This window comes from Falco rusticolus, chromosome 6 (genome assembly GCF_015220075.1).
Source record: "Falco rusticolus isolate bFalRus1 chromosome 6, bFalRus1.pri, whole genome shotgun sequence".
Classification (NCBI taxonomy): Eukaryota; Metazoa; Chordata; class Aves; order Falconiformes; family Falconidae; genus Falco; species Falco rusticolus.
Genome location: NC_051192.1, coordinates 44,635,338 through 44,660,580, shown reverse-complemented (window position 1 = coordinate 44,660,580; position 25,243 = coordinate 44,635,338). Strand labels below are relative to the sequence as shown.

At 38.1% G+C, this 25,243-nt stretch overlaps 1 protein-coding gene across 14 annotated transcripts in view; it reads right to left on the bottom strand.

Annotated features, from left to right (window-relative positions):
* SYNE1 (spectrin repeat containing nuclear envelope protein 1) overlaps window positions 1-25,243 on the bottom strand; it is a 317,571-nt gene that overhangs the window by 253,811 nt on the left and 38,517 nt on the right. For all 14 annotated transcript variants that reach the window (XM_037391919.1, XM_037391908.1, XM_037391920.1 and 11 more), the window contains exon 3: window positions 9,660-9,721. In XM_037391919.1, coding sequence (XP_037247816.1) covers window positions 9,660-9,721 — 62 coding nt within the window. The remainder of the gene's footprint in view (window positions 1-9,659; window positions 9,722-25,243) is intronic.

Sequence of the window (25,243 nt, the reverse complement as noted above, 5' to 3'; positions counted from 1 at the left end):
TATCAATGTGTCATTTAACTATTGCTTTGCCACCATATTGTTTAACTATTTAACATTTCTGGCACAGGACTGTAACACTAGATGCTTTCTGCCACTAATGATAAAATGCAAAAATCTCCTGCTCCCTAAAACGACCAAAGAAGCACATCAACAACTGCCTATGAGTCTATAAAATATGCACAACTTACAGATGTACTGTTACAGTCATATTCCAATCTATCAGCATATTTTGCCTAGTGTTAAGTATGTCAGAGAAATTTCACTTTCTCAGTCTGAGCAATACAAGGAGATATATGAAGGGAAGATCCTTAAAGCAGTGTAGCTGGTTGAGCTATGCTGTTACTTTCTCACAGCTGACAGTTGTTACACTACCTTGCTCTATTTTTGCTCCTCTCCTTCCGGCCTTGCAGGTTTCCAGTGCTGTTAACACTGTCAGCCTCTACTTACAACAAATTGCTTTACACATGTCTTTACATTCACAAACACAACAATGGAAACACTTAAAAAATATGTAAACAGATGATGTTTTAGGAATTTTGATTAACAAGGTCACATTATTAAACTCTGATCTTCTTAAATACATTTCAGTTTGTGGAACTGTGGTACTCATCTGGCCAGTACTTCAATGATCACAGAATGTCTCTTAGAAACAAAAAGTTTAAACTTGGTCCAATTGAAATAAATGAAACAAACACCCTCTAGCTTCCATGAGCTTGTCAGCATTCACATACCTGCTAATTAACATAATACTAATATTCATACCTGCTAATTCACTAAAATGACAATCACACTACAAAATTCTTAAAATTACATTAGGTTTAATAATTTACTTTCAGGGTGCTTCTGAAAAAAAGATTCTTGTACAACAATTTGATCTAATATTTCTGCTCTGTAGAAACATAGATTTGAAAAGATGAAACTACCAAATGAAGCATTGCTCTTAAAAATGTAAAAATGCTATAACAAACCAGAAGAAAGCAAAGGTTTCTAGTTTCCAAAATAAAAACATCCTGCCTTCACTGTTCAGTTCGGATGAACAAATATTTCAGTGAGACATAATTATGGCATAAAGTGGAAGAAAAACTCGTCTGCTAAAGCAAACTTCACCTAAGATTCGATGTGCTCCAATAGCTACAATAATATAAGTGCCTATTTTATTGTGTATATAACATAAAGAAGCATTTCAGTTTATTACAAGGGTGTATTTAATAATAGTTCTTTTTTATGTCCTAGCAATGCAATAGATAATAGATCATGTTCTTCCTTAATATAACACCACAGAAATGAGTGGAGCAAACAGGTCACTGGAGATTAATTTGTCCCAGTCTTCCATCACAGGCAATTGACATAAATACAATTAATTTTCCTCACCTTCTATGCTACCATTTCCTGTTTGATGTTTGAAGCTGCTTTGGTTTTAGTATCATTACCACATGATACAATACTGAAGAATTACATGCTAAAACAATTCAGCAATAAAGACAAGAGGATTATAGCAGCTGCCGTCCTAAATCCAACAGGATGTGAAGGCCTAAAAGATCTCACCACCTATCTAAATGCCCCAGTAGTGAGGTTCGTCCCTTGAAATTCACTCTACAGTAATGAAGAGACACGGGTTCTTACAGCGGGCAATTTAGGATACATTCAGATTGAAGGGTGAGATTTACAGTGCCCCATAACCCTGGTGCCCATAAGGTGCCTGCCAGATGACCTGTTTGAGCACAACACAGCTCCCTTTCAGCTTGAGCCTTTGCTCTCAAATCAGGGTACAGGCCAGAATTTGCCTCACCCCAAGATGAAGTCAAGTTATCTGAAATTCATATGCAAACCAAGTCTGGGAAGCACCTCTGGTTTCCACAGTGTATAGCTTCACACTACAGATAAAACCTCTGATCACCCGTGTCAAACTCTTGCTCTCAACCACCCTTTGCTGGTCACTCCTCACTGACAGAAGTTACAAAAACTAGATTTGCACCCTAACCAAGGCATAGTACTATTGTAAGGCAGTGAAAGTATCCCTGAAGTCATCATTCAAGTAAATTAACATCAGACTGCCAAAAATGTTCTCCACAATACACTTTATAATATAATGTTTTTCACTGTCCTGAAGATGTTAACACCTACATTACAAGGAGGTAAGACCTGCATTGAGTTTCATAAATCACTTTTTTTTTTTAACTACTCTCGGCACATGGCATAGAATTTACCCTATCATTATGGCTCCAGTCTCTCTCAGAAGATGGAATGTGTTATATTTTTAGTGGCATATACAGTAGATTCCTCTTTTACATAAGAATTCCATACATAACAATCTTATCCCCCATGTCGATACAATTCAGGAAGATACACATACACTAGCTGATACGGAGAAGTTCATAACGCATTTGTTGTGTATGGACCATCGTACAGGATGGCTCAAGCTACTGTTTGACTGTTTTTCCAGGCAGATCCTCTACTGTGATTAACACAACATCTTCTGCTGGAATGGATAAATACCTACTCCTTGGCTGCATATATAATGTCAAATGGAATGAAAGGAGAAAGTGAAGCTATACACTCCTTGCTTGTTAGCCTCCAGAGAAAGGGTGGTTTTTTAACGTATTCAGTTAAAATCTATTGAATACTTTTTATTCTAGCCCTATTCACTTAGTTGCCTTAATGCTCTGACAAAATACTAACTGTAAATTGATAAAAGCAGGGAAAGAAAACTAACTTAAAATTGTGTAATCTTGAAAATGTTGAATGTACTCCAGGTTTTGGTTTTTTGCATGTAAATGTGTATCTCTAGTAATGCAATCAACTACAATGATCCTGATACACTGTATTTTGAATGTTGGAAAGCTTGTGCAAAGAATTTAATGAAATAATTTTTAAACCAGGAAAAAAGAACATTTAAAAAGTATATGAAGTAACCTCTCAAAATCCTATAATACTAAATAAAAGCTGTTATTTATAAACTTCCTGAAGAAAATTCTTTGCTGTAACTCAGAATATCCTTCAATGAACCAGCAGACATTAAATCTACAACTTATCAGCTCTACACTAAGGTTTCACATGCCTCAGTATCTCATTTTGGTTTCTCATAAGCTTCTTCAAGAAATCAAAATAATACTAATGATATGCTACATACTGCATCGCATGTATTCTGTTAAACACTCATTTATTGCAGTATATGTAATCACAGTAGTTTATAGTGACAATGACATTTAAGAACAGTCATGTCATAAAGAGAGATGCACACTCAGTACAAGTAAATTCATGTGCTCTGTAGGAGGAATATGAATTAATCAGGAATGAATCTTAAAGGTTAATGAACCAGATTTTTTGCATATTAAATATTTATTTAAATAAGTGTTTTTAGACTAGATCACAAATGGGAACTGATGAGGAAATGATTTGTTTAAACTTGCTGCTCTTACAAACTTATCTCATTTGCTGTAGTCTTCAGGAAACATTCTGGATACTTTAAAGAATTGAACATTGGTACATATGAAAATTATTAGATGGACAAGCATCAAAAAAAAGATTTATAATAGGCCTGCAATCTCTAGACATTCCTCCTCTGACAGAGTAAAATAAGTTTTGTAAAATCCAAACCTCAGATATGGAACTAAAGTATACTCGCTAAGCTTCCCACACTTTTTCTTGCATTTCATTTCTCATTTGTATCTTTGCTAAGGGAATCTTTTCCTCACACCCTGTACTTAACTTCTCCAATTAATAAATCATACTATACAAACAACGGTATCTGAATTACAATGAATGCCAATGCAAACATTGGAAACTACCTTTTGCTCCACTGGTTTTCAAATAATGTTTAAAAACTGCTAAAAAGTGTGTGAAAACCTACCCACATGCACAAACAGGAACAAACCTATGTAACTACTGAATTTGTCTCTGAAGGGAAATACATGTGGAAACAGGAAGGAGAATGTGAAATTTCAGTTACTCTGTAATAGCTGGCCTACTCCTCTGCCCCAATTTACTTTCTAAATCCTTAAGCACATAGGTTTTCATAAACTACTGTTAATGACTATTTCATGACTGAAGTCTGAGGGACTCAGCCCTAAGTTTTACATGATTAATTTTGCCACACAAACTAATTTCACATTCACTGTTTAACTTCAGAGGTTACATGCAATACTAGTAAAAACATCAAGTGACTATTGCCGCAAAAACCTGCCAGTTAGATTTTATTCATGAAAATCATGCAGTCAAGATGGACATTAGCTTAAATTTTTTCTGGGTCAGTGACTAAGATACTGGGAGCCTCTGTTTTCCCATTTGAAAAAGACAAAAAGACACAGAATTACTTAATTCAGTGATGAAAACTGATATGTTCTTGTATGAAGACCAAGATACATTCTAAGAACAAACTACGATCACTGCCAGCATTGTGTGTGAGAGCTGTAAATCTTGATATACCCATTTCATTTTCTTCCTTTCTTTGCTATAAAACATATCAGTTTGCAATTTCAAAAGCCTTAATGTAAGATTTAGTGCCCAGGTTTAATTCAGCATTATGAAAACATTGTGTAAGTATAATCAAAAATGTTCACCCATTCTTAGTTTCATTTTTGTTTGATATCCATTCTTTACTTTTTTTTGTTGTTGTTGTTGATGTGAGCATCCTTTTAATGGAAATAAAAAAATGAATATGTATTTGTTGTTCACTCTATTTAATGAGTTTACACTAATAGTTTGGTGAGTACAAATACTGAAGGTATCCCTACACCTGAGAACAAAGACATTATTTGACAGGGTTAAACCAATTTACAGTCTGTGTTCCAAAGCTTTGAAACTACTGTTTCCCAAAACTTTCACCAAACATGACAAAGGCAATAGAAGATATGCCTCTGTTTTACAGAGGCATGTTTTCATTCTTGCTTACTCATCTAACCCACTATATAAAAAGCAGCATAGGCAATGAAATAAAAAACATTTAAGTAATCGCTGTTCTGAATGGATGTAATGTCTTCTTTTTGAAATATCTGGTCTAACTTTATTCTGCATTTTAAACTTAAGACTTTGAAAAGATGCCTCAAAAGATACTCAGAAGCATATTCAAATTATTTCTATGTCTATGAAGGCTGAGACTAAGAGGAGGGAGGTCCAGTTCTAATACCTTAGAGAAATATGAATACAATGCAATTAGAAAACTTCTTGTCCTGTTACACATGCATATAGTATCATTTATCATTAGTAGAACTGCACAGATGCACAAAAATTAAACTGGATGGCCAGAAGTTAGATCCTGTTCATTTGCTAGAATGTGACCCAATTTCTGCAAGTGGGTGGCAGAGAAAAGAGATGATTTCCAGTTGCTGAATTTCACCAGAGAATCACAACAGATTCAGCTGGGGTTAGAGAGCTAGTCAGCAGAGGGATGGATGCAGCCTATTGCTAGCAGATGATACAAAAATGAAGCTGCATTATACTACCTGTTAGTTATCATACTTGAGGCTCTTTCCTCTGTGTTCCTTCCCTGTGGGACATTGTGCTGTGGGCACAGCTTGTGCTATGGCTGTTTTATCTCAATCTTTCTTTGAGGTGTCCCATAATTACGTGATACCAAGTCTGCTATCTGTCTTCAGCTCGTGAAAGAACATACTTTTGATTTAGGAAACATAATTTTAAAAAGGTAGCATTATACTCTAAGAGCAAGAGAGAACAAGAACTTCGTACCTCTCTCCTACTCCCCTTCACAAAGTTCAATGAATAGAATCATAGAAGCATTTAGGTTGAAAAAGAACTTTAAGGTCAGGAGTCCCAGCCATTAACCTAGCACTGCCAAGTCCACCACTAAACCATGTCCCTGAGCACCACATCTGCACATCTTTTAAATGCCTCCAGGGATGGTGACACAACCACTTCCCTGGGCAGCCTGTTCCAGTGATTGACAACCCTTTGGGTGAAGAAATTTCATTGGTACTATCATTTCATTTACCTGTTTTGTTCTTTCTTATTTATTTGTATCCATATTCTCAAACCTTACATTTAGAAAACCAAAAATTATTTTTTTAGTCTACTTGATGAATTTATTGAATTAGTTTGTTTCAATTAGGGCATGACTTTTTATAAGAAAACTGTATACTGAGATTTTAAAGATCAGCAGTGAAGAATCTTTCACTCGTAGCAAACCCTGACAAACTGTCACATCCTGCTTTATATTCCTAAACTATTAGTTGTTCTTGGTTCTACTTATCAAAATCACATCTGTTCCACATTTCCATTTCTTACAAATAACTACCCTTCAAAATTTCAGAAACTGCTCTTTATTTAACCCTCCTTTGCTCTACTCAACCAACACAGTATAAGGATGAAAACTGCCTTAGCAGCGTTTCCTTTCCTTTGCCATCAGTAAACCCATCTTCGAAATGCTACAGTGAAACCCCATCAATCTTTGCTTAGAAAAGTAATTTCCCCTGGTTTTGAGATTTCATGCAGTTACCAGTACTTTTTCAAAAACCTTCAAACTCATTCATGACTGAATGTTTCTGCAGATAACTGTGGTGTTAGGTACACAGATACTTTAATTTTTAGGTTTTTTTTCTTATTTCCTACTACTACTTTTTCTATTAACAATTTCACTAGATTAGTAAAAATGGCAAGTACTAAAATTTCCTCCAAAAATGAAAGGAAAAAACCCAAAGTCTTCCAAGAGGAGCCAAGAAATAGAGAGCCGATTTGAAGTAAGTTACTGTGAATTTTGAAGCCTGTATATACTAAGTCAAATTCAGCACAGTAATTCTGGATTGATAGTGAGAAACAAGGACATAATTCAAATCACCTTCCCCTCAGCTACTCCTTTTTCCCCCAGGCTCAACTTCACTCCTTCGCTCCCAGCTCCTCTAGGTGACAGTGGCACACAGGGGTGGGGAATGGGACTTGGGATCAGTCCGCAACAGCTCCTCTCTCCTGATGCTTCCTCCTCACGCTTTTCTCCTGCTCCACCATGGGGTTCCTCTCACAGGACACAGTCCATCAGACAGACCTGCTCCTCTGTGGGTTCCCCTCTGCAGGCTGCAGTTCTTGTCAGGAGCCTGCTCCAGTGCGGGCTCTTAGGGGAGTCTCTGCTTGGGCGCCTGGGGCTCCTTCCCCCCTCCTGCTCTCACCTTGGTGTCTGCAGGGCTGTTGCTCACATTTTTCCCTCACTTCTCACTGCCAGTGCAGCATTTTTTTTCTTTCTTAAACACGCTTTCCCAGAGGCACCATCAGCTCGGCTGAGGGGCTCAGCTGCACCCTGCAGCAGGCCCACCAAGGCCAGCCTGACCCAGCAGCGTCCGTCCGGCATGGGGCAGCCCCAGCCGCTCCTCACAGAGGCTGCCCTGCAGCCCGCCCTGCCAGTGCCTCCGCACCTGCACCCCGCCTGGCCCTACATCTCCTTCCATGTTACTAAACCCCAGTGTAACTTCATTCCCTTGGACAGTCACAGGACCAAATGCAGAAGCCTGTATTGCTGTTTCTCGGTTGTCAGTGTTAGCTCAGCGCTTCATGGATGTTCCTTGCTAGGTACCGTTTTGGAAGGCGCTCCACATTTTATTGGGTTCAAAGACAAGAAAGTGCAGACAACACTGCCTAAAAGTGGGTCTCCTTCTTCTTCTTCTCATTCCTTACCATGTTTCAAAGGCCTCCAGGCAATGGAGATGCTACAGCTTTCCAGTTTCTTCTGAAATAATAAAACCTGCAACAATCTTTTATAAGAATCAAATAACCTAAATATCAAATTTCTGGGTTACAATTCAGAACATGAGTGCAAGGGGAGTCCTGTGCATTTCACAGACCCACCAGTATTTCGCACAGCTGTGATGAACTCAGAAAAAGTACATCCACACTTTCCAAAAACATGACTAACAAAGATTTAAAACTTTAAGCTTCAAAAACTCAAAAACTTGAACAGCATGGGTCACTTCTGTTGACTTTAATCTCTATAATCTATAAACAGTGCTTCTCCTGTGGCTGCGTAACAGCATAAATGGGAAGCAAAACCAGCTAATCTGTATACCTGACGTAGGCAGCAAAGCAAACTCGCTAACAGCCATCAATAAAAGTATCACAGAAACAACATACCTGTTAAAGGGTGAATTAACACAAAACAATTACCACAGGGTACCTCATGTAGCTAAAAGTGAGGGCTGTGGCTGGTTACCTGCTGGATTTGTATGCATTTGATTAGCCTTTACAGTATCAGGCCAATTAAAGAAACACATGCCTAGATGACATAAGCAAAAGGTTTACCTGAGCTCTCACGACCCAACAGGACTAGTACAGTGGGTGGCATTCACAGCTCAGTCCAGAGCAAAATCTCTTAACGGAGCTGCCACCACAACTTTGCCTCTTCCCAAGGATTAGTGAGTTACTACCAGTAACTTATCATTACATGCACACACACATACGTATATGTAACAATATGTACACATACCTACTTGTCAATTATTATTAGATATTACTGATCAGTTATTAATGACAATACGATTAGGAAATAGAAGAACATGAGCTATTTGTCTCCTCTGACACATGTTCACTGCCCACTTTGCTAACACTTTAGCAAATACTGAATGTCTTTCCATGTCAGTTGAAGTGCATGGAACATACACACAGTACTAAAGTTCTGCACTGCACAGGGGCCTTTTCCAAATTATTTCAAAGCAAACAGGGGGGACAGACCTCTTTCCCAGTGAGGATCCACTGTCAAGAAGTCTGGAAAACAACCTTGTTCTTACAGTTGAATTTCACAATGCCAGTGCAGTTCACAGTAAATTCCTTAGTTCCATTCCTCAATAATGTAAATAAATGCTGACAGTCTCATGACAGATCATTATATGGGCTTCCTGGCTCAGCTCTGTTTATTTTGGGGGGCATTATTAGCCAATTCCTTGCAGAGAAGGTAAACCAGTGCTGTTACAGCTATTCGTTGCTCAATTTTCAAATTCATTAATCTTCATGATTCGAAAATATGCTTTTCAAACAGCACCTCTGGTGTTAAAATATTTTAATTTACTGGACTACTTGATAACTATGGTTAGAGCTGTGCTGTGTGAAAACTGGGGAAAGCCAAATTAAATCTCACTGCTTATGTTGTAAGATAAAACCGGTACCAATTGTAGCTTCGTACTTTTAAAATTGTGTGTAAATCACTGTACTTATTCTGCTAAAACCAAAACAGGAGGTTTTGGTTCTGGTAGATGAAGCAAAGTAGTTTAATGATAAATCACAAGATAGATCAGATCATTAATTTAGCACTGGATTCATGAAGCACTATTTATGTTTCTAGCCAGTTCAGGATGCCTCTATCTAACTACACAGCAACTGACTCAAGTTTTATTCAAAAACAGTCTATGTAATCGGGCTAATATTTCTGTTTCATAGAAAGGAGCTTCAAATATTTCCTCTGGCTGAAATAACAGCTACTGTGCTACCTTTCAGTTTTGGCCAAAGGAGCTGGGTGACTGTCTACACACCACGGACACTGCTGCAGCTGACTGCGAACATGCTGGAACAGATTAATCTTCTGTGGTGTACAGATACCAGGGATGCCTTTGTAAGTTTATGCCATTCTGCTCAAACAAATCCAACATATTCTATACTCCAGGGCCTGTATAGGCATAGATAAAAAAGTTTCGATTTAAAACCACATAAATTTAAAAGCCATATATTACCTTAGCCAGATGAGTATTGATCCATTTTGTGAAAGTCCGTTTCTGCACTGACTCTTGCTCATCTGAAAAAAAAAGGAAACCAGTTTGATTAGACATTGCTGAATACTTTTGGATTTACATGATGGAATAGTAATATTGCCTATTGACAACAAAACCAGTCTGCATTTGCCAGAAATGCCACTATATTTTTTTAAGACAGTTAATTTTGCCTGTAACTACCCATAGAAAATATTCATATTCTTACAATAATGCTCTGACACTTGTGTATTTGAAGAGTTTCACAGAAAAATTCAAGTTTTAAAGAGTCAATGACCAGTAAGACACGATTTCAAATCTGAATGCCAAGACAAATTTGACTTCTAAGTCCATCCTATATTTACCCAAAGTCTGAGCAGCAAGCACTTCTCTGTACTTTTTCACTAGAATCCATGTGTCTGATAGTCAGGTTGCTTTTACATAGAAATTCAGCTGGGGACTTTGAAAAAATACTCTTAGCATGTATATTTTAAAATGGTTACAATGTTGAATTAAAAATTTGAAATTGCATTATCAAGCTTATTTGTTCTCTGGATGACCCTACTAGGGAGGAGCCACTTTCTATACTGCTACTTACTACCTCCCTTAATCCTGTCTTGAAGCACTTGTCTGATTTACAGTGAATTTCTCTGATTCTCAGATAGTCCCTCAGGGACTGTTGCCAGCTGCATAGACAAAAATAGCTCCTGAACAAGCTCCTCCAACTTCAGCAGCCAGGGTCATGGCTGCGGAGGGAAGAGGATCACAGCACCATCACCAACCCACAAAATACTTTCCCTTCCTTGTGGGGAATCAGTTTTGACACATGGAATAATTTCACAACAGGGACTCTCAAGTATTTATATTGAGATTTTTCTTTCAAATATAAAGTGAAATACCTATTTCACTGAAAACAAATGATGATTTTACCATCATCAGTTCTGAATGAGCGCCTTCATTTCCCTCCTGAAAATCAAAATCAATAAAATTGCTGTTAAATATTTACTTTTTATAAGAACACATCCATGTCCCAAAAACCTACAGATGGGCAATCTAATTTTAGTTACTGCTTTCACTTGTACAGAAGTGAATTGTGATTTGATCTCTTTCACATCTGTAAAATTAAAAGGGAATATTCTTTAATCCCCTTTCAAGTTCTGGAATAGATAAATACTAAGTTTGATGCTCTACTAATAATAATACCTGATTTACACTCATGCAATGCTCCTCCGCAACGAGGGTACATAAAGATACAATTTGCCACACAAAATGCATCAGCAGAAACGTTATCTGAAGTGGGACAACAATGGCTCCCTGACCATATACAAGCTTCCAAAAAGTGCCTGTGCATTATGACTTGGGGATATTTTCTTTACATATAAATGACATCTCACATATTAGAAATACCAGGGGAAAAAAGATACATATGCTTTCCAGCATCTTTTGCTAGATTAGCACACTTCATGCCTAAGAAAAAAAAATTGCATTCTTTCCTTTTATTTCATTGGCCAGGCTCTTACATAATTTTCAAAACATTCATTATATTCACAGAATCTACTTGTTGCACTGGCAGGCAAGTTAAGAAAAATATCACTCAAAATACTACATCATGCTTCATTCAACACTATTTTTGGCAGGGGTTGTCTTGACTTTATATGTAACAATTGTTTCTACTTTCTGAAAAACAGACTTCTTGCGGTATTGTTTCTAACCATGAACAAGATGTTTCCCTTGTGACGTACAGTAAATGTCAGCTGTGCTCTGACAAGCAATTACATATACAGGAAGCACAATTAATTTCAATGGAAGCACTTGCACACTTGAATCGAGTTGTGTGTGAGCAGATATGGGGATGGAGATCAAGTGCGTACAGAATCAGTCCAGCTCCGGCTTCATTTACATCTCTTGTAACTTAAAATTTCCCAGCAACCCCAATATGACAACAGCATGCCAAAAGAAAAGAACTGGGCCTTCAGAAGTCAAATTTCTAATGAAAGAAATGAGTGAAAATTATTCCCTAATTTGTAGTTCCAGTGCATCCTGGTGATTTAAGAGCGAGCCTTCTGGCAACAACTGGAAATCAGAGAACTAGCTCCCAGCTTCTAAACATTTACCAGCAGAAGACATACTCAGTTTCAGTCACATTAACAAACAGCAGAAACAGCCTTTCACTATAATCTGTTTCAAGGGAACTTATCTGAGCCGTATATTTTTTATAAGCCCAACAGCAACTAATACAGTTTCCTTTTTTTTAGCACTTATTTTCTACGGGCTTAAAAGGAACAGATTTTAGTGCTGTAAAACCTATGTCTGAACGTAACACAAGCAGTGCACTGATCTCACAAATTCCATTATAAATATGCTTTTTACAAATTTCCCTGGAAGCAAAGGTGTTATTTTCATTGAAATGATGTAATTTCTCCACAGAGGTACTGTTTATCTATACCCACAAGATGCATGTGTCATGTCTTACACTCTCCCGACTTGCAAGGACTGTCAGCTCCTTATTTGCACCACTTACCCTGCTGGTACTGAAAGAACCAAGGGAGCAGATTCAACGACGTACTGTTTTTGCCACCAGCACCTTTGTAGCGAGCCATAAGCCCTGCTGTTGCTGCTGCTGCTGCTACTCCTGTCTCATGTAGTGCCGTGTTTCTTTAGAATACAGCCAGGAGTAATTTTTCAAGAACGATCTGATTTTCTTCCTTCAATGGAAATGCAGGCCTCTTAACACAAATCCCTCTACCCGATCTTACCAGAGAATTCACATGAAGCGAAACCTTAAAAACATCTTCATAAATTCTTGCAGAGATGCAACAGCCAGGCAAATCCAGCTGTACTGGAAGCAGCAGTTCTGCTGGTCTCACTACCATCATCCTTCTCCACTGTTTTCCCGTGGAAAGATTTTATCCGAGCACCAGCCAATCCGCTAGCGGAAACCTCTGATGTCAGAAGTCTGAATAATTCATCCAGGGACTGGGACAACCCAATTACACTGCCAATATCCTAAAGCAGCAAGATGTGTGGCTGCAAAAAGCAATGCAGTCTTCTCACCAGTGCTTTTGTAACGAGATAGTGCTCAGTAAGCATAACAATGGCTGAATGGCATAACCCTTCAGCTATAGGTACAAGTTGTCATACCTTAAAGGAAAGCAGCTTTCAAAAGCAACCACTTCATCACTGCATACTCTATTTAGACATGGATGTCCTTCAGCTTTATAACTGAAACAGTGAAGTGAATGCAATGAATCTGCACAGACATGTAGGCCCCTTTGCTTTTAATAATATATTTGAACTGTTGTACGAGGATGAAACATACATAAGGATGCACAGAATTTGGGGGGGGGACTCAGATCGCCCTGAAACATACCCAAATTTCTGATAATATGTAGTACATTCATTAAATCAGAGCACCAGAGAATTTGAACAGACTGTGTTTTGCTCTGGTAAAATGAAGGCAGTTATGAAACACTATGTGTGGAGATTCATGTTTTGTTCACCCACAGGGGCTAACAGAGTAAACGAGAATAAAAGGCTCACTTTTATTATGCCATTACAGTAAAAGTGTCATTTTAGAGGTCGAATTCAAAATTCTGTTTTTGTAAACCAGAATAACTTTGACAAGATCATTCTACACTTGAAAGAAATGTTGCAAGAAAGTTTGGTTTTATTTAATCTAATATCTTCCTTTAATTGGCTGTAAATATCTCCATATTTTTATAAGCCTTTTCCCTAACAAAGCACCACCAACAGACTGCATTTTAGGTTGTCTAGGAAAAAAAGACAAATGTAATTGTATATATTGACTTTAAAACATTTAGAACACATTATTTTGAAAGAGGAACAAAACCAGTCATGTATCTTCAGACAGTTACGGATACACTGATGAAATATTCATCACGCATACATATTATAATGACTAGTATCATGCATATCATATATATATACATCAAGACACAGACAGTAGCGGCATGCTTTCTAGCAGAGCTTTTCTAGAAACAGGCTTCCTATGCTGCACAGTCCCTGTCTGCCAGCTGTGGAAGCAGCCCCTCTTCAGCTGCAGAGCTCTGTGTGCCACAGGTGTGTGGTACGCAGCAACAGATCGCACTTGGAGGACCTCGTGCCTCAGATGCTTGGGGATCAAGTGGTGGGAAGGTGGCTGTACTGCAGGGCTGCAAACACAGTGTGCCGCTGCAAGGTAACACAAGGAAGAGTCTCATGGACAGAGAGATACAACAAAGTCAAGTTCACGCATGTCTAATAAAAGCATCTTGATTAATTCTCAGTAACCTAATATTGTGGACATAGTTTTGTTTCTTACTTTAGTGAAATTCAACCCAAGTTGCTCTCAGATGCTCATTTTCAGCATCCTTTTTATTTCTCTTTGGTTTTGGTAGTGCTGTCCTAAAACCACCAAGGAGCTATTTGTTTTGTTTTGTTTTCCAGGTCTTTGACACCTTTAGGTATACTGCTAAAACAACCTGGAAGTGCAGAAAAGGGTGCCAAACCGGCTGCAGTGCTTCAAGATGTCACTTGAGAACACAATTCAGCACAGAAAGCAACAAACAAACACCTGCCGGGAGATTTTGTTTGGTCAGCGGTATGGCATAAATTCTCTGAAGCTTTCAATAAGATATGTTATATAGCAATTTCTGTCTTCATTAAGAACATTCTTAACTTAAAGCAGCTGTAGAAAAGCTTGCAGAGTCAAAGTAATAACATGGAGACTCTACTTAGGTAAAAAAGCAGTATTTTAAGCTAGTTTAATCAACACCTCCGTAACAGATGGATTACCCCATTTAAGAGCACTGCACAGAGGCAATGCAGGCTCATTTCTTGTCCTTTAAGTCTCCAGTCAATGTTTTTTATGGGACAATCCCAGGGCTATTCTGCTTTTTAAGAAACGAGAAACAAACAAAAAACTTTGGTGGTAGTTCTAAGGCTAATACATTGTTTGTAAGCTGCTAAGTTTAACAGTAACACTATACGCTTTAGGAAGAAAAAAGGATGAAGGAGCAACGGGCAATGGGAGAAAAGTAAGAAAGAGGGAAAACTTGATTTCCACAGCCACTGCAATGCAGTTGACAACAAGACTTAGCAGTACCGATACAAAAAGATACAAAGAATGGGAATATAATTCTAAATGCCTCATGCATTTAGGACTTCCCCATTTTTTATATTTTGAGAAGAAAGACAGGATTTGTCAAAGTGTGGCCTTTGGATATATGCCTCTATTGAATGTATTTTACCAGAGATGGTAAGACAGTCCCATTAACAGATCTGTTATCTAAATGTCCAAGCTTTGAGATCTAGGTGCAGACACTAGCTGTAGCCTGCTCCACCACTGAGCACCGGTTCGCTGCCCATCAGTTTCTGTGGAAAGGAAATCTATGCACCAGGGCTAGAAGGCAACCAGTCACCCTTGGCCAGACTCCTATGATGGGGAAAACGATGGGGACTGGCTCTCTGGGTTCTGCACTGGCATATACCATTGCTCAATCTCAAAGTAACCTTAGTATGGTGGTTTGCGGGCCAAAGGTTATATGTCATTCGGAAGAGTGGAAGTAGAGAAAACACCCCTGCTGACTGGTGGAATAGTTACAGGAAACTGAAGTGTGGAAAAGCAGCCTCACAGCTGCAGAAACACTGCCTGCTGTGCAGCATGCTGCTGGACAGCAACTGGCACGCTGCTGAGAACTTTCTGCTGTGTCTGTCTGAAATCTATTTACAAAACATATATTTGGATTTCACACGTTTCTTACTTATTCCCTTAATTTCTAAGACAGAGGAGGTGTCTATCCAGCCACTAGTTAGAAAGATACACAGAATGATTCAATTCATCACCCAAAGAAGCTTGCATTTTAAAAAATATTTGGGTTAAACAAATACAAACTAAACAAATCAATCTCTCTTCTTTTGTTCTTAGTCAATTTATTCTTATACAAGCACATTCACCAGTCAGTGTCTCTGGAAGCACTTGCTGTGGAATGTGCAAGTGGTTTAAATTTCTGAAACCTGGAAACCCAAAAGTTTAGCCAGCTCCAGAGAGTGTGTGCTTTCACTCAGCTGTTGGCTCCATCTCACAGCAGCACTTAAGACTATCACAGAGTATGTTTATATTGTGGGACCTGGGAGACTTCCAGTCCTTAAATCTAAGGTCATGCCCTGTTGTGCCCATGTTCTCATATGCACATGTCAAATGTTCCTGCTCCATCCAGACACACATTATTTCCCACTTTCCTGTGCTCTGGTTTTCACAGGAAGGAACACTGCATGGTGCACTGATATAATCTTGATCCTTAGAAGCCAGGACACAGCCCGGACGTAACTGTACTGCTCGTGACTGTTCTTCACTTTGATCAGAAGGACTTCCTTTAGCATTTGGAGAAACCAATAACAGCATCATTTCTGCTATGGATTGAAAGATGTGCCCAAAATATCATTTTTATGACTTTCTGCGTCTTTCCTGTGCCCAGTCCTTGCAGCATACTTGCTCCTGTTTTGTGTTTTGAGTGACTAAAAAGAAGAACTGTAATTAAATTATTCTCCTCCGTATTTTGCCTGGATGGGCTGCATTTTGTTCTTCTCCACATGCAGAAGCAGAATGTATTCAGAACCAATCAATGAATGTATTTGCATTTTATGTTTACTGCATTTCTGCCTGTGATGCTGCACTACTGTTATTCTCATAATCTCCACTAACAGTTGTCTTAATCTCCATGTGGCTGTAAATGTATTACTTACTTTCATATTATCTGCACTTGACTGAATACAATCAGAAATGAAAAGAACATCTATTAGAAAACCAGTATGTGCTCACTTGATTAATTTTTAAAAGCAGTATTCTGAAGAAGCTATTAACTAAATATTCAACATTTGAAGTAATTATGTGCAATGGCCTCAGTTCCTTCCAAAAGAATCAGGATTTGCTGCTCTACAGGTGCCTGTTTATTCACCACTCTGGCATGGGTGACAATGAACTCAGTGTTCACATGAACATATATTTTCCTGGACCAATAAACGAGGTGAAAACAGACTGATACAAATGATCAGAGTCAACTTGGCATTTGTTCTTTTAATTACTTATCTTCCTTCATTGTATACTTAAAGAGATGGTTTGGATGGTGACAAATCAGCTAGAAATCTAGAAAATCCAGGGAAGTTCATTAATAACTGTTCTACATTGCACTCAAATTTCAGTCCATCCATGCTAATAAATAGCCAGTTTCAGAATGAATTTTTCATAAAGACTTCAAGATTTAAAGACAGTGACGAAAAATCACTCGCCTATAAACTGTATCTACTACAATAGCATCTGCAATGACCATAATTAAAAAAAATAAACAAATATTTGTAGTTTTTTCAGTTCACTGCAGTTCTGCACCTGGCATCATGTTACTATTTACACATTTTGCAGCAGTTCTTTCCATTGACATGAAAAGCTTGTCTATAATAACCGTTTTGTGTTGTTGGTCCACTCCCCTAGAGGTTTTTATAAAGTCAGGATGAATGAATGAAAAGAAATGTAATTTTTATAACAGAAGTCTTAAAGACAAGCAGTACTTGCATTTAAAAAAAAAAAATCTTTAAAAATGTTGAAATCTATTCAGATCAGTACCTGTATGTCTACAAGTATTTTTGTTATGTTAGGGCTTTTAAGTAGCCATTCTACAGTCAAGAAGGGTACTTAACATGCCTTTATAAAAAAAATACATATGTGATCAGATTGAGGGTAGCATATGTTTGAAAATTGAAAGCATAGGCTCTAATTCCATCTTTTACTCACGGTATGGAACTTACATGAACTCCTAAAACAATGCAAGGTTTTGTTTTCCTGAAGCCAACCATGTCAGGCAGACAAATTACTATAACAGCGTCCACTGATTTTCCATAATTTGCTAATATCATATGATATTAACAGGACTGTTCACAACATTAAGCACTACAACCTGGAGAGATTGTGCAAAAATGTCTAAATTTGAACTTGAACGTTTAATGTTGCTATTTAATAAGCCATTAAATCCACTGCACCAAATGCATTGCATAGAGCAAATTTCTACTACCGATGGTAAGATTACTATTTTTCTATGCCTACAGCGCGTTCCACAGCAATAGAAAAAATTTTACTCAGACATGAAAGACCTCAGAATCTACTGAAATAAATGAAAACAAATGGAGACATACTAGGCACGTGCTATCCAAGGGTTTAAACCAGGTTGTAGGGGTGCAGCATCTGTAACTTACACTCTGCAGAAAACCAAAATATACATAATGATCCTTGTCTTACAGAAAAGACAGTCTGTAGAGGAATGAAGGCAGTGGGTTGATTAGTATCCAATTGTTGCAGCACAATCAAACTAGCAGGCTGCAACAAGGCTTTACTGTTGGTCAGATTCTACTGTCTGTGCTGTATCTCCCTCCAGAGGTCAGACCACACTACTCCTCCCCCACCCAACCCCCTCTCCCACAATCCTCAGGGCTATTTAACCACTTAACAGGAACGAGCTACAGCTGCACATCATCCATGTCAATCAACCCACTGCCTCTGAGGCAAGGGCACAGCTGCGTATTATCAATGCCAATCAAGCCACTGCCTTCATTCCTCTACAAGAGTCTACAATCATATCTCAGTTATGTTTATGCCTAAGCTCAGTGAAATGACAATTGTTTACTAAAGGCTTACAAAAATATAGAATCCTCTGTGGAAAATCTGGGCAGTTTTATTGTTGAGATAATTTTCACTATAGTTACACATATTGTAGACATGAAACTCTTCCAAAAGTCTACCGAAGGGAAAGAACGCAATTACTATTTTTGAATGCCTGGAGGCATGATAATTTTAGATACGTTTAGAATTAAATTATGAATTTTTTGCTCACCCCTTCAATTATTTTCAACACAATAGGTTTAGTATTAGCAGTAAATGACAGAGTTAAGCACTGAAAAGGTGGCTACAAACAAGACAGAGACTCTGTCTTCCCAAGAAGCCACAGGGCAACGGGTAAAAGTTGCAGTGGGGAGGCTTCATCTTGATATAAGAAATATTTTTTTACAGTGAAAACAATCATTCACTGGAACAACTTCCTCAGGGACACGGTTAAGTCCACATCACTGGAGGTTTTCAAGTTGCCTATGGATGGGATGTCAGACAAAAGGTCAGACCACATGGTGTTTCGAGGATGCTTCTAGCCTGTCCTGTTCTTTGGCTTTATGATTTTATGAAAACCTGTTCTGTATTATTAGTAGGAAATGTGCTATGCTACTTAAAACAGTCATAATAATTTCTCATTATTTATAAAATTATACTCAAGTATCTTCCAACTCAGGTTCAAATCAGGACCTTACATATTAACTACTCTTCCAAGTGTGAATTGTAATAAAACAAAAATACATATGAGAACATATAAGAACTCATTTCTGAATCAAATGCTAACTCCTATGTTTCACTGTTCCTGGAATAACACAAAAAAAAAAACCCCAAAACAACCACAAAGAAATAAATCTAGCATATCCTGCTCAAACAACTTATTACTTAAAAACATTCCAGAAACAAGATGATGGTTGGTGTCTATGGAGGTGCTGAAGAGATGTTAGGAGTGAAGAACTGCCTGCAAGCTGTATGTGCATACATCTTTCCAACAGAGGTCTTGTACAAATATAATGTGGCCTCAGATCACATGGTTACTCCTTTCACAGCCACAACCATCTGCTGTTTCTGAATGCCAGCCTTCACAAAAGACTTGAATGTACTTTGGCACATTCACAATGGTTTCATACCTTCATCTGATTGCCTCTGTCTGTCCAAACAGACAATCACTACTTTAAAAAAATATACCAGTGGTATTTTAAATGTGATACTTCTCTACAAGTAATACATGACAAATTCTGCCACTTCTACACTGAGCAGTACCAAATCGAGAGTCGTCCCACAAAGCAAGTTACTGTGCAGGTAGGTAAGTCAAAAACGGGACCACTTTCACGAAGTAGCTTCCTTGAATGCTGATGTAAGTACGAACAAAGATTGGAGTTCCTCAAAGACTAGTCTAAGTGTAAATCTTTATATATTTTCAGCCGTGATTTTGGCAGGAAAATCACAACAGTGCTTATAAAGTTGACCAGAGATCCATATTTGGGAAAAAACATTACAATGGAATCGGAATATCTTAAAAATTAAAGAAATTGAGCTGACTGAATACTGGAAACAGATAACTGTTACTAAGCATCTCCAAATGCAGGGCTACATACTCAAGGAGTAACATGAATTTCTGCTGTGAGGTGGAAACTGACGATATATAAACCAAACTAGAGGAAGACATGCTTTTGTAGCTCTGCTCAGGAATGTGTACGCCACTAAAACTAAAACTGCGTAGATTGCTTACTCTCAGAAAGACCATAATTGCTCTCTGTAAATATATTAGAGAAAGGAATGAGCACCAGAAAAGGAAAAACCTCTTCAAATTAAAAACTATGCAAAAGCCCAAGAGCAGAAGGCTGCGATGGGATATGACTATATTTAGGCTGGAGTTAAAGGAACTTTTTCAGCCTTAAGAACAACTCTCGGAAGCAATCTCCCAGGACTCCAACAGAATTTTATTGGTGTGGTAGCCTATAAAAGCACGTAATAGGTGACCTAGAAGACTTTTCCAGTTCTGTTTTCTAACCTGTCCTGTACACCTACCACAAAAATACAAACTTCAAAATGAGGCAGAATTATCTATGTATAAGTAGCATTGCACGAACAGGAGAAGTACACATGATGTCACTCTTCATTGTGTGGCTTGTCCCACTGTACTGGGTAGCATGTGGGGTAGGAACACCTATGCTTTACTGATGACAAAAAAAACAAAAAGAGAAACCTTTGAAGCAGGATTTTAGGCCTTTATCGCACAGTGTTCCAGTTTACCCCAGAATCAGTTAAACAGAAGGAAAGCAAACCAAAACAGAATTTAAAAAAGCAGCAAGCATAATTATGGAAATAAAAAGTTAACATTGTTACTACTGCATATAAACAATATTCTGTGCTAAAATACATTAGTATTACAATGTAATGCAAAGCATTAAGATCTTGCTGGTGAAATTTGTATTTGAAAACCAAAGGCTGAAAAATCTAGGCCCACTGCTGTTTAATATCTTCTTCAGATTTTTATAATATTCACTGTAAATTAATTACTGCTTAAGGCTATCTGTGGGAATCAAATACCACAGATAAAATTATTTTTTCCTATGTACTTGAAGACATCTTCTGTAGATGTGAATTGGTACAATTTAGTTGGTTTAAATGGAGCTACATCAACTGCTGTCAGCAGAATTTTACTGCACTCATGCAGAAAGGAAACATTATATTTATATACATTAGTATGGAATATAAATTGTGAAATCTTATGTATTCGTATAGGATTTGATACGAATAAACAATGAAAGACAACTAAACCACACGCAAAACTGTGAAGCGCTCAGTCCCTAACTGGGTATTCTTTCTTTTGAAACTTAGGGTATCAATTTTCATACAAAGTACATCTTAGAAAAAAGCAAGATTCCAGTTAACCTTGCAGAATCACAGAATGGTTGAGGTTAAAAGGGACCTCTGGAGGTCATCTGGTCTGCCTGCCTTTCTCACGTAGGGCCAGCTACAGCCAGCTGCCCAGGACCATATCCAGCCAGCGTCTGTGAATGGAGACTCCACAACCTCTCTGAGAAAATTGTCCCAGAGCTCAGTCACCCTCACAGTGAAAAAGCATTTCCTGATGTTCAGAGGGAACCTCCTGTGTTTCAGTTTGTGCCCACTACCTCTGGTGGTGTCACTGGGCAGCACTGAGAAGAGCCTGGCTCCATCCTCTTTGCACCCTCCCTTCAGGTATTTACATACATTAGTAAAATTCCCCTGGGCCTTCCCTCCTCCAGCTGAACAGTCCCAGCTCCCACAGCCTCTCCTCACAGGACAGATGCTCCACTCCATTCCTTATCCTTGTGGTCCTTTGTCAGACTCTCTCCATTATGTCCACATCTCTCTTGTACTGAAGAGCCGAGAACCGGACACAGTGCTCCAGGTATGGCCTCACCAGTGCTGAGTAGAGGGGAAGGATCACCTTCCTCAACCTGCTGGCAATACTTTGTCTAATGCAGCCCAGGGTATCATCAGCTTGCTTTGCAGCAAGGGTACATTACTGGCTCATGTTGCTATTTAATATTCCGATGCTTCCATTCACCTGACAAAATGGGGACTAAGTATCGGTTTCTTGTGAGGGTTCTACATGGCCTGCATGATCTCATAATTAATTTCTTTCTTTTAATGGAATTTTTAGTATGCTGTTCATACATTCAGAGCATTCACCAATAATGGCAATAAACATTTCTGTTTATAGTAACAAATCAGTAATAATCCTAATACTAATAAAAAGAGTAGAACAAACCAACAGAACAGCTTGAATTCAGTAAGAAACAAATATAGACACAGTAATAAGGTTAAAGTAATACTAACTTTTTGGTACCAAATATATCCTGCTATGTTGTATGATGAAAAATAGCACATTACCTAGACGGACAGGCAGCTGCCCAGCAACATGAGGCAGAAATGTGAGGTGGTAACTATCCAAAAGTGAGGGATTTTCAAGCAAGTCACATTAGGCAATGTCCTGAATCCAAACTAAGATTCCACCACAGTGATAGTTACTTTTGTGATCCTCACTCTTGCAGTCTCTGTGCTCTTAGTGTTAAATGAAATGTGAACATCTTGAAAAAATGCACTGGTTTGAATACCTTGTCTGATGAAGTCCATTCACCATTGGTGAGTTCTCTTCATGAAAGCTGCATACGATCAACCATTTTGAACTTCAACCACTGTCATGCTCAAGTTAAACATCTAAATACCCCACTGAAAACATCTAATGGCCTAAACATTCAAGGAGCCCTCAAAGTGATATGAATCATAGCCTGGTCTGTGTTTTCAGTTCAGCCAGACAAAGGTAAAAGAGGCTGCAAAAATGTCAGTACAAACTGGTGAGCTACAAATACAAGCTGCAATTCTATTAGGTTTTGTTTCAGTAAAAACTTGGTTCCTACAGACAGTTCTACTATGGTAGCTAAGGGCCATCAAGGCCTGGAAGGCTGCATAATTGCTCAACCATGGAAAGATAAAAGGATCTAGTAAAGAAACTATCTGATAAAGAGCTAAAAACAGTGAAGAAATACAAACAGGCTTATAATTTACTGCAAGCAATTATTTAACAAGCCAAAAAAAAAAAAATTGTTTTTTTGTCTATCCATCTACAAGCTATTTGTGATACAGTCTTAATTTTAAACTGGCTGCTTCTTCACTTTTTTTCTCAATGCATGAATGAATAAATAGAAACTTCAGAGTCATACATTTGGCAAGAAGCAGAGCTCTGGCTATCCCTACAAAAACCTGTCATAATGGGCCCAAATTACAAGCCTTTTCAAATTCTCAAATACCCTTGAATTTCAGCACTTAGACTCTGACAACCCATCTTCATAACCCTGATGAAGCACTAAGCAGACTGCACATATATTATTCCCACAAAGAGTGGCTGAACATGCTTCAGCTCAGGGCATATAGGGCAAAAATCAATCTTTACTGCCCATAATTGCTTCATCTCCAAGTAATCCCAGAAAAACACTCTCCTGCATGCTCAACCCTGATTCCCACATTCCCTCCTATCCCCATGATGGCAGCTAGATTTAGCTCTCTCTTTCAGACACAGAAGGGACAAAATCTGGGTTCAAGGGAGGAATCTGAGGAGGAAAGAAGAAAGGTATGGATTGTCTAGAGAGCATGTACCCAGAAGGTGGAAAAAATCTCTGGCAGCTGGAAAAGAAAAACTGACAGAACCTGCTCATGCTATAGAACATCTGTCCTGGAACATACAATACTATTATCATTGCCAGCACAACTCACAGAAGTTACGTGCCAGATGTAATTGTGTCAGTACAAACATTATTTTCTTCTCTTCTACATACGTGATAAGATCAGTCTTTAGTTACACAACCATACAGGTTTTATCCAAATGCTCCCTATAATTTTTGGTGCATAAATGGAAAATGCTCCATTAATAAATTGTTGGGTTTTTTTTATTATTTTTTACAACTTCACTCTCCCCTTCAAACCTAACGATTAAGCACATGACTTTGCAATTCTTGTACTATTTTTGTAACTTTGCTTCTCTATAATGTGAAAATCCTATGAAAACTAATGGGGGAAGGGAGGGGGGTAATTAAGTTCATTAAAAAAACACAAAAAAATCCCTAAAGCCTAAATATTTTGAAGAGAAAAACATAAAAGATAATTGGTTAATATTGTTCATTAAAACAATTTAATCAACTGAAATCTTAGGAATGATGGACTTGATCATACAACAAAATCAGTCTGTTCTTTGAATATCATTTCACCCCAAAATTCTAGGATGTAAGCTAATAATCAACAACTATGTATCTTCACTAACAAGTTTCATTTATTTATATACTATGCCAGTTTATTCAATGGACCGGCATTGATCTGAATGGAATGACTCTGACATAAAAGTGGATATTGTTCAAATTAAAATGTACATGTCTAAGCATTGATTAGTGTTTTTAAAGGTGATTTGGCATGCTCCTGTAAAACAACACCATAAATAAGTAGATCAAAATGGTATTGTTACTACTGATTTTGCCTTAAACAGTCCTTTCCGCAGTAGCAAATCACAGACCCCACCGTGAAGGTAACAGAGTATTTGGAGCAACTGTGTCACTTAAAAAGGACAAGAAGCAAAACTGTAGGACAGCAGCAGTAGTGCCTGTGCCCTGGGAGAGGGAAAGCAGCCTCCTGCCCACCTCTGCTCTTGCCAGCTTAGCAGAGATTGAACTCGAGTTCAGCAGGAGCTGGTGCAGCAAAGCATGAGGCTTCTGGATAATGCTTCCATGAAGGAAAAGGCAGCAGTGGCCTGCAAGCAAATTATCCTCCTCATCCCTAATAGCCTAGGGCAAGCAAGGCTTAACTTCAAGTGTTTATGATACGTGGGGATTGCCCTTTAGACAGAAGTAAAATGGTAACTTTGCATTGTGACAATTAATTTTTAAAAGGCCTACTAGGCTATTATCTCTCTTCTGTGTGCCTTTTTTTTTTAGCAATAAATTATATTCTTAATCATTTACTTAAACATCACTATGATCTTAGTCATCATTCATGCCCGAATCCTGCCCCGTGCAAACTAATGAGAATTTTGCCAGTGAATGAAAGAAGCATTTGTCATTGAGATTATACCTCAGATTGGCAACCATTTCTAACATGAAAAGCAAAGGTACACTTTTATATTATTGTTTTATAGAATATGCATTGTTAAAACAATAATATTTCCATCACGCAAAGTTTTCTGTTACTGGGCCCTGCTGATTAAACTCCTGCACTTACCACCTCCGAGCATCAATTTTTCCTAGAAATAATAATTTTGCAAGAAGCCTGAAAACTGGAAGATATACTGGGTTCATCAAGTCTACAACTGCTCAGAGGAAAAATTTCTTTCTGTTCTCCTGTGGGAACCCTACTCCAATTAAACTGACTGCACCTTCATTTTGAC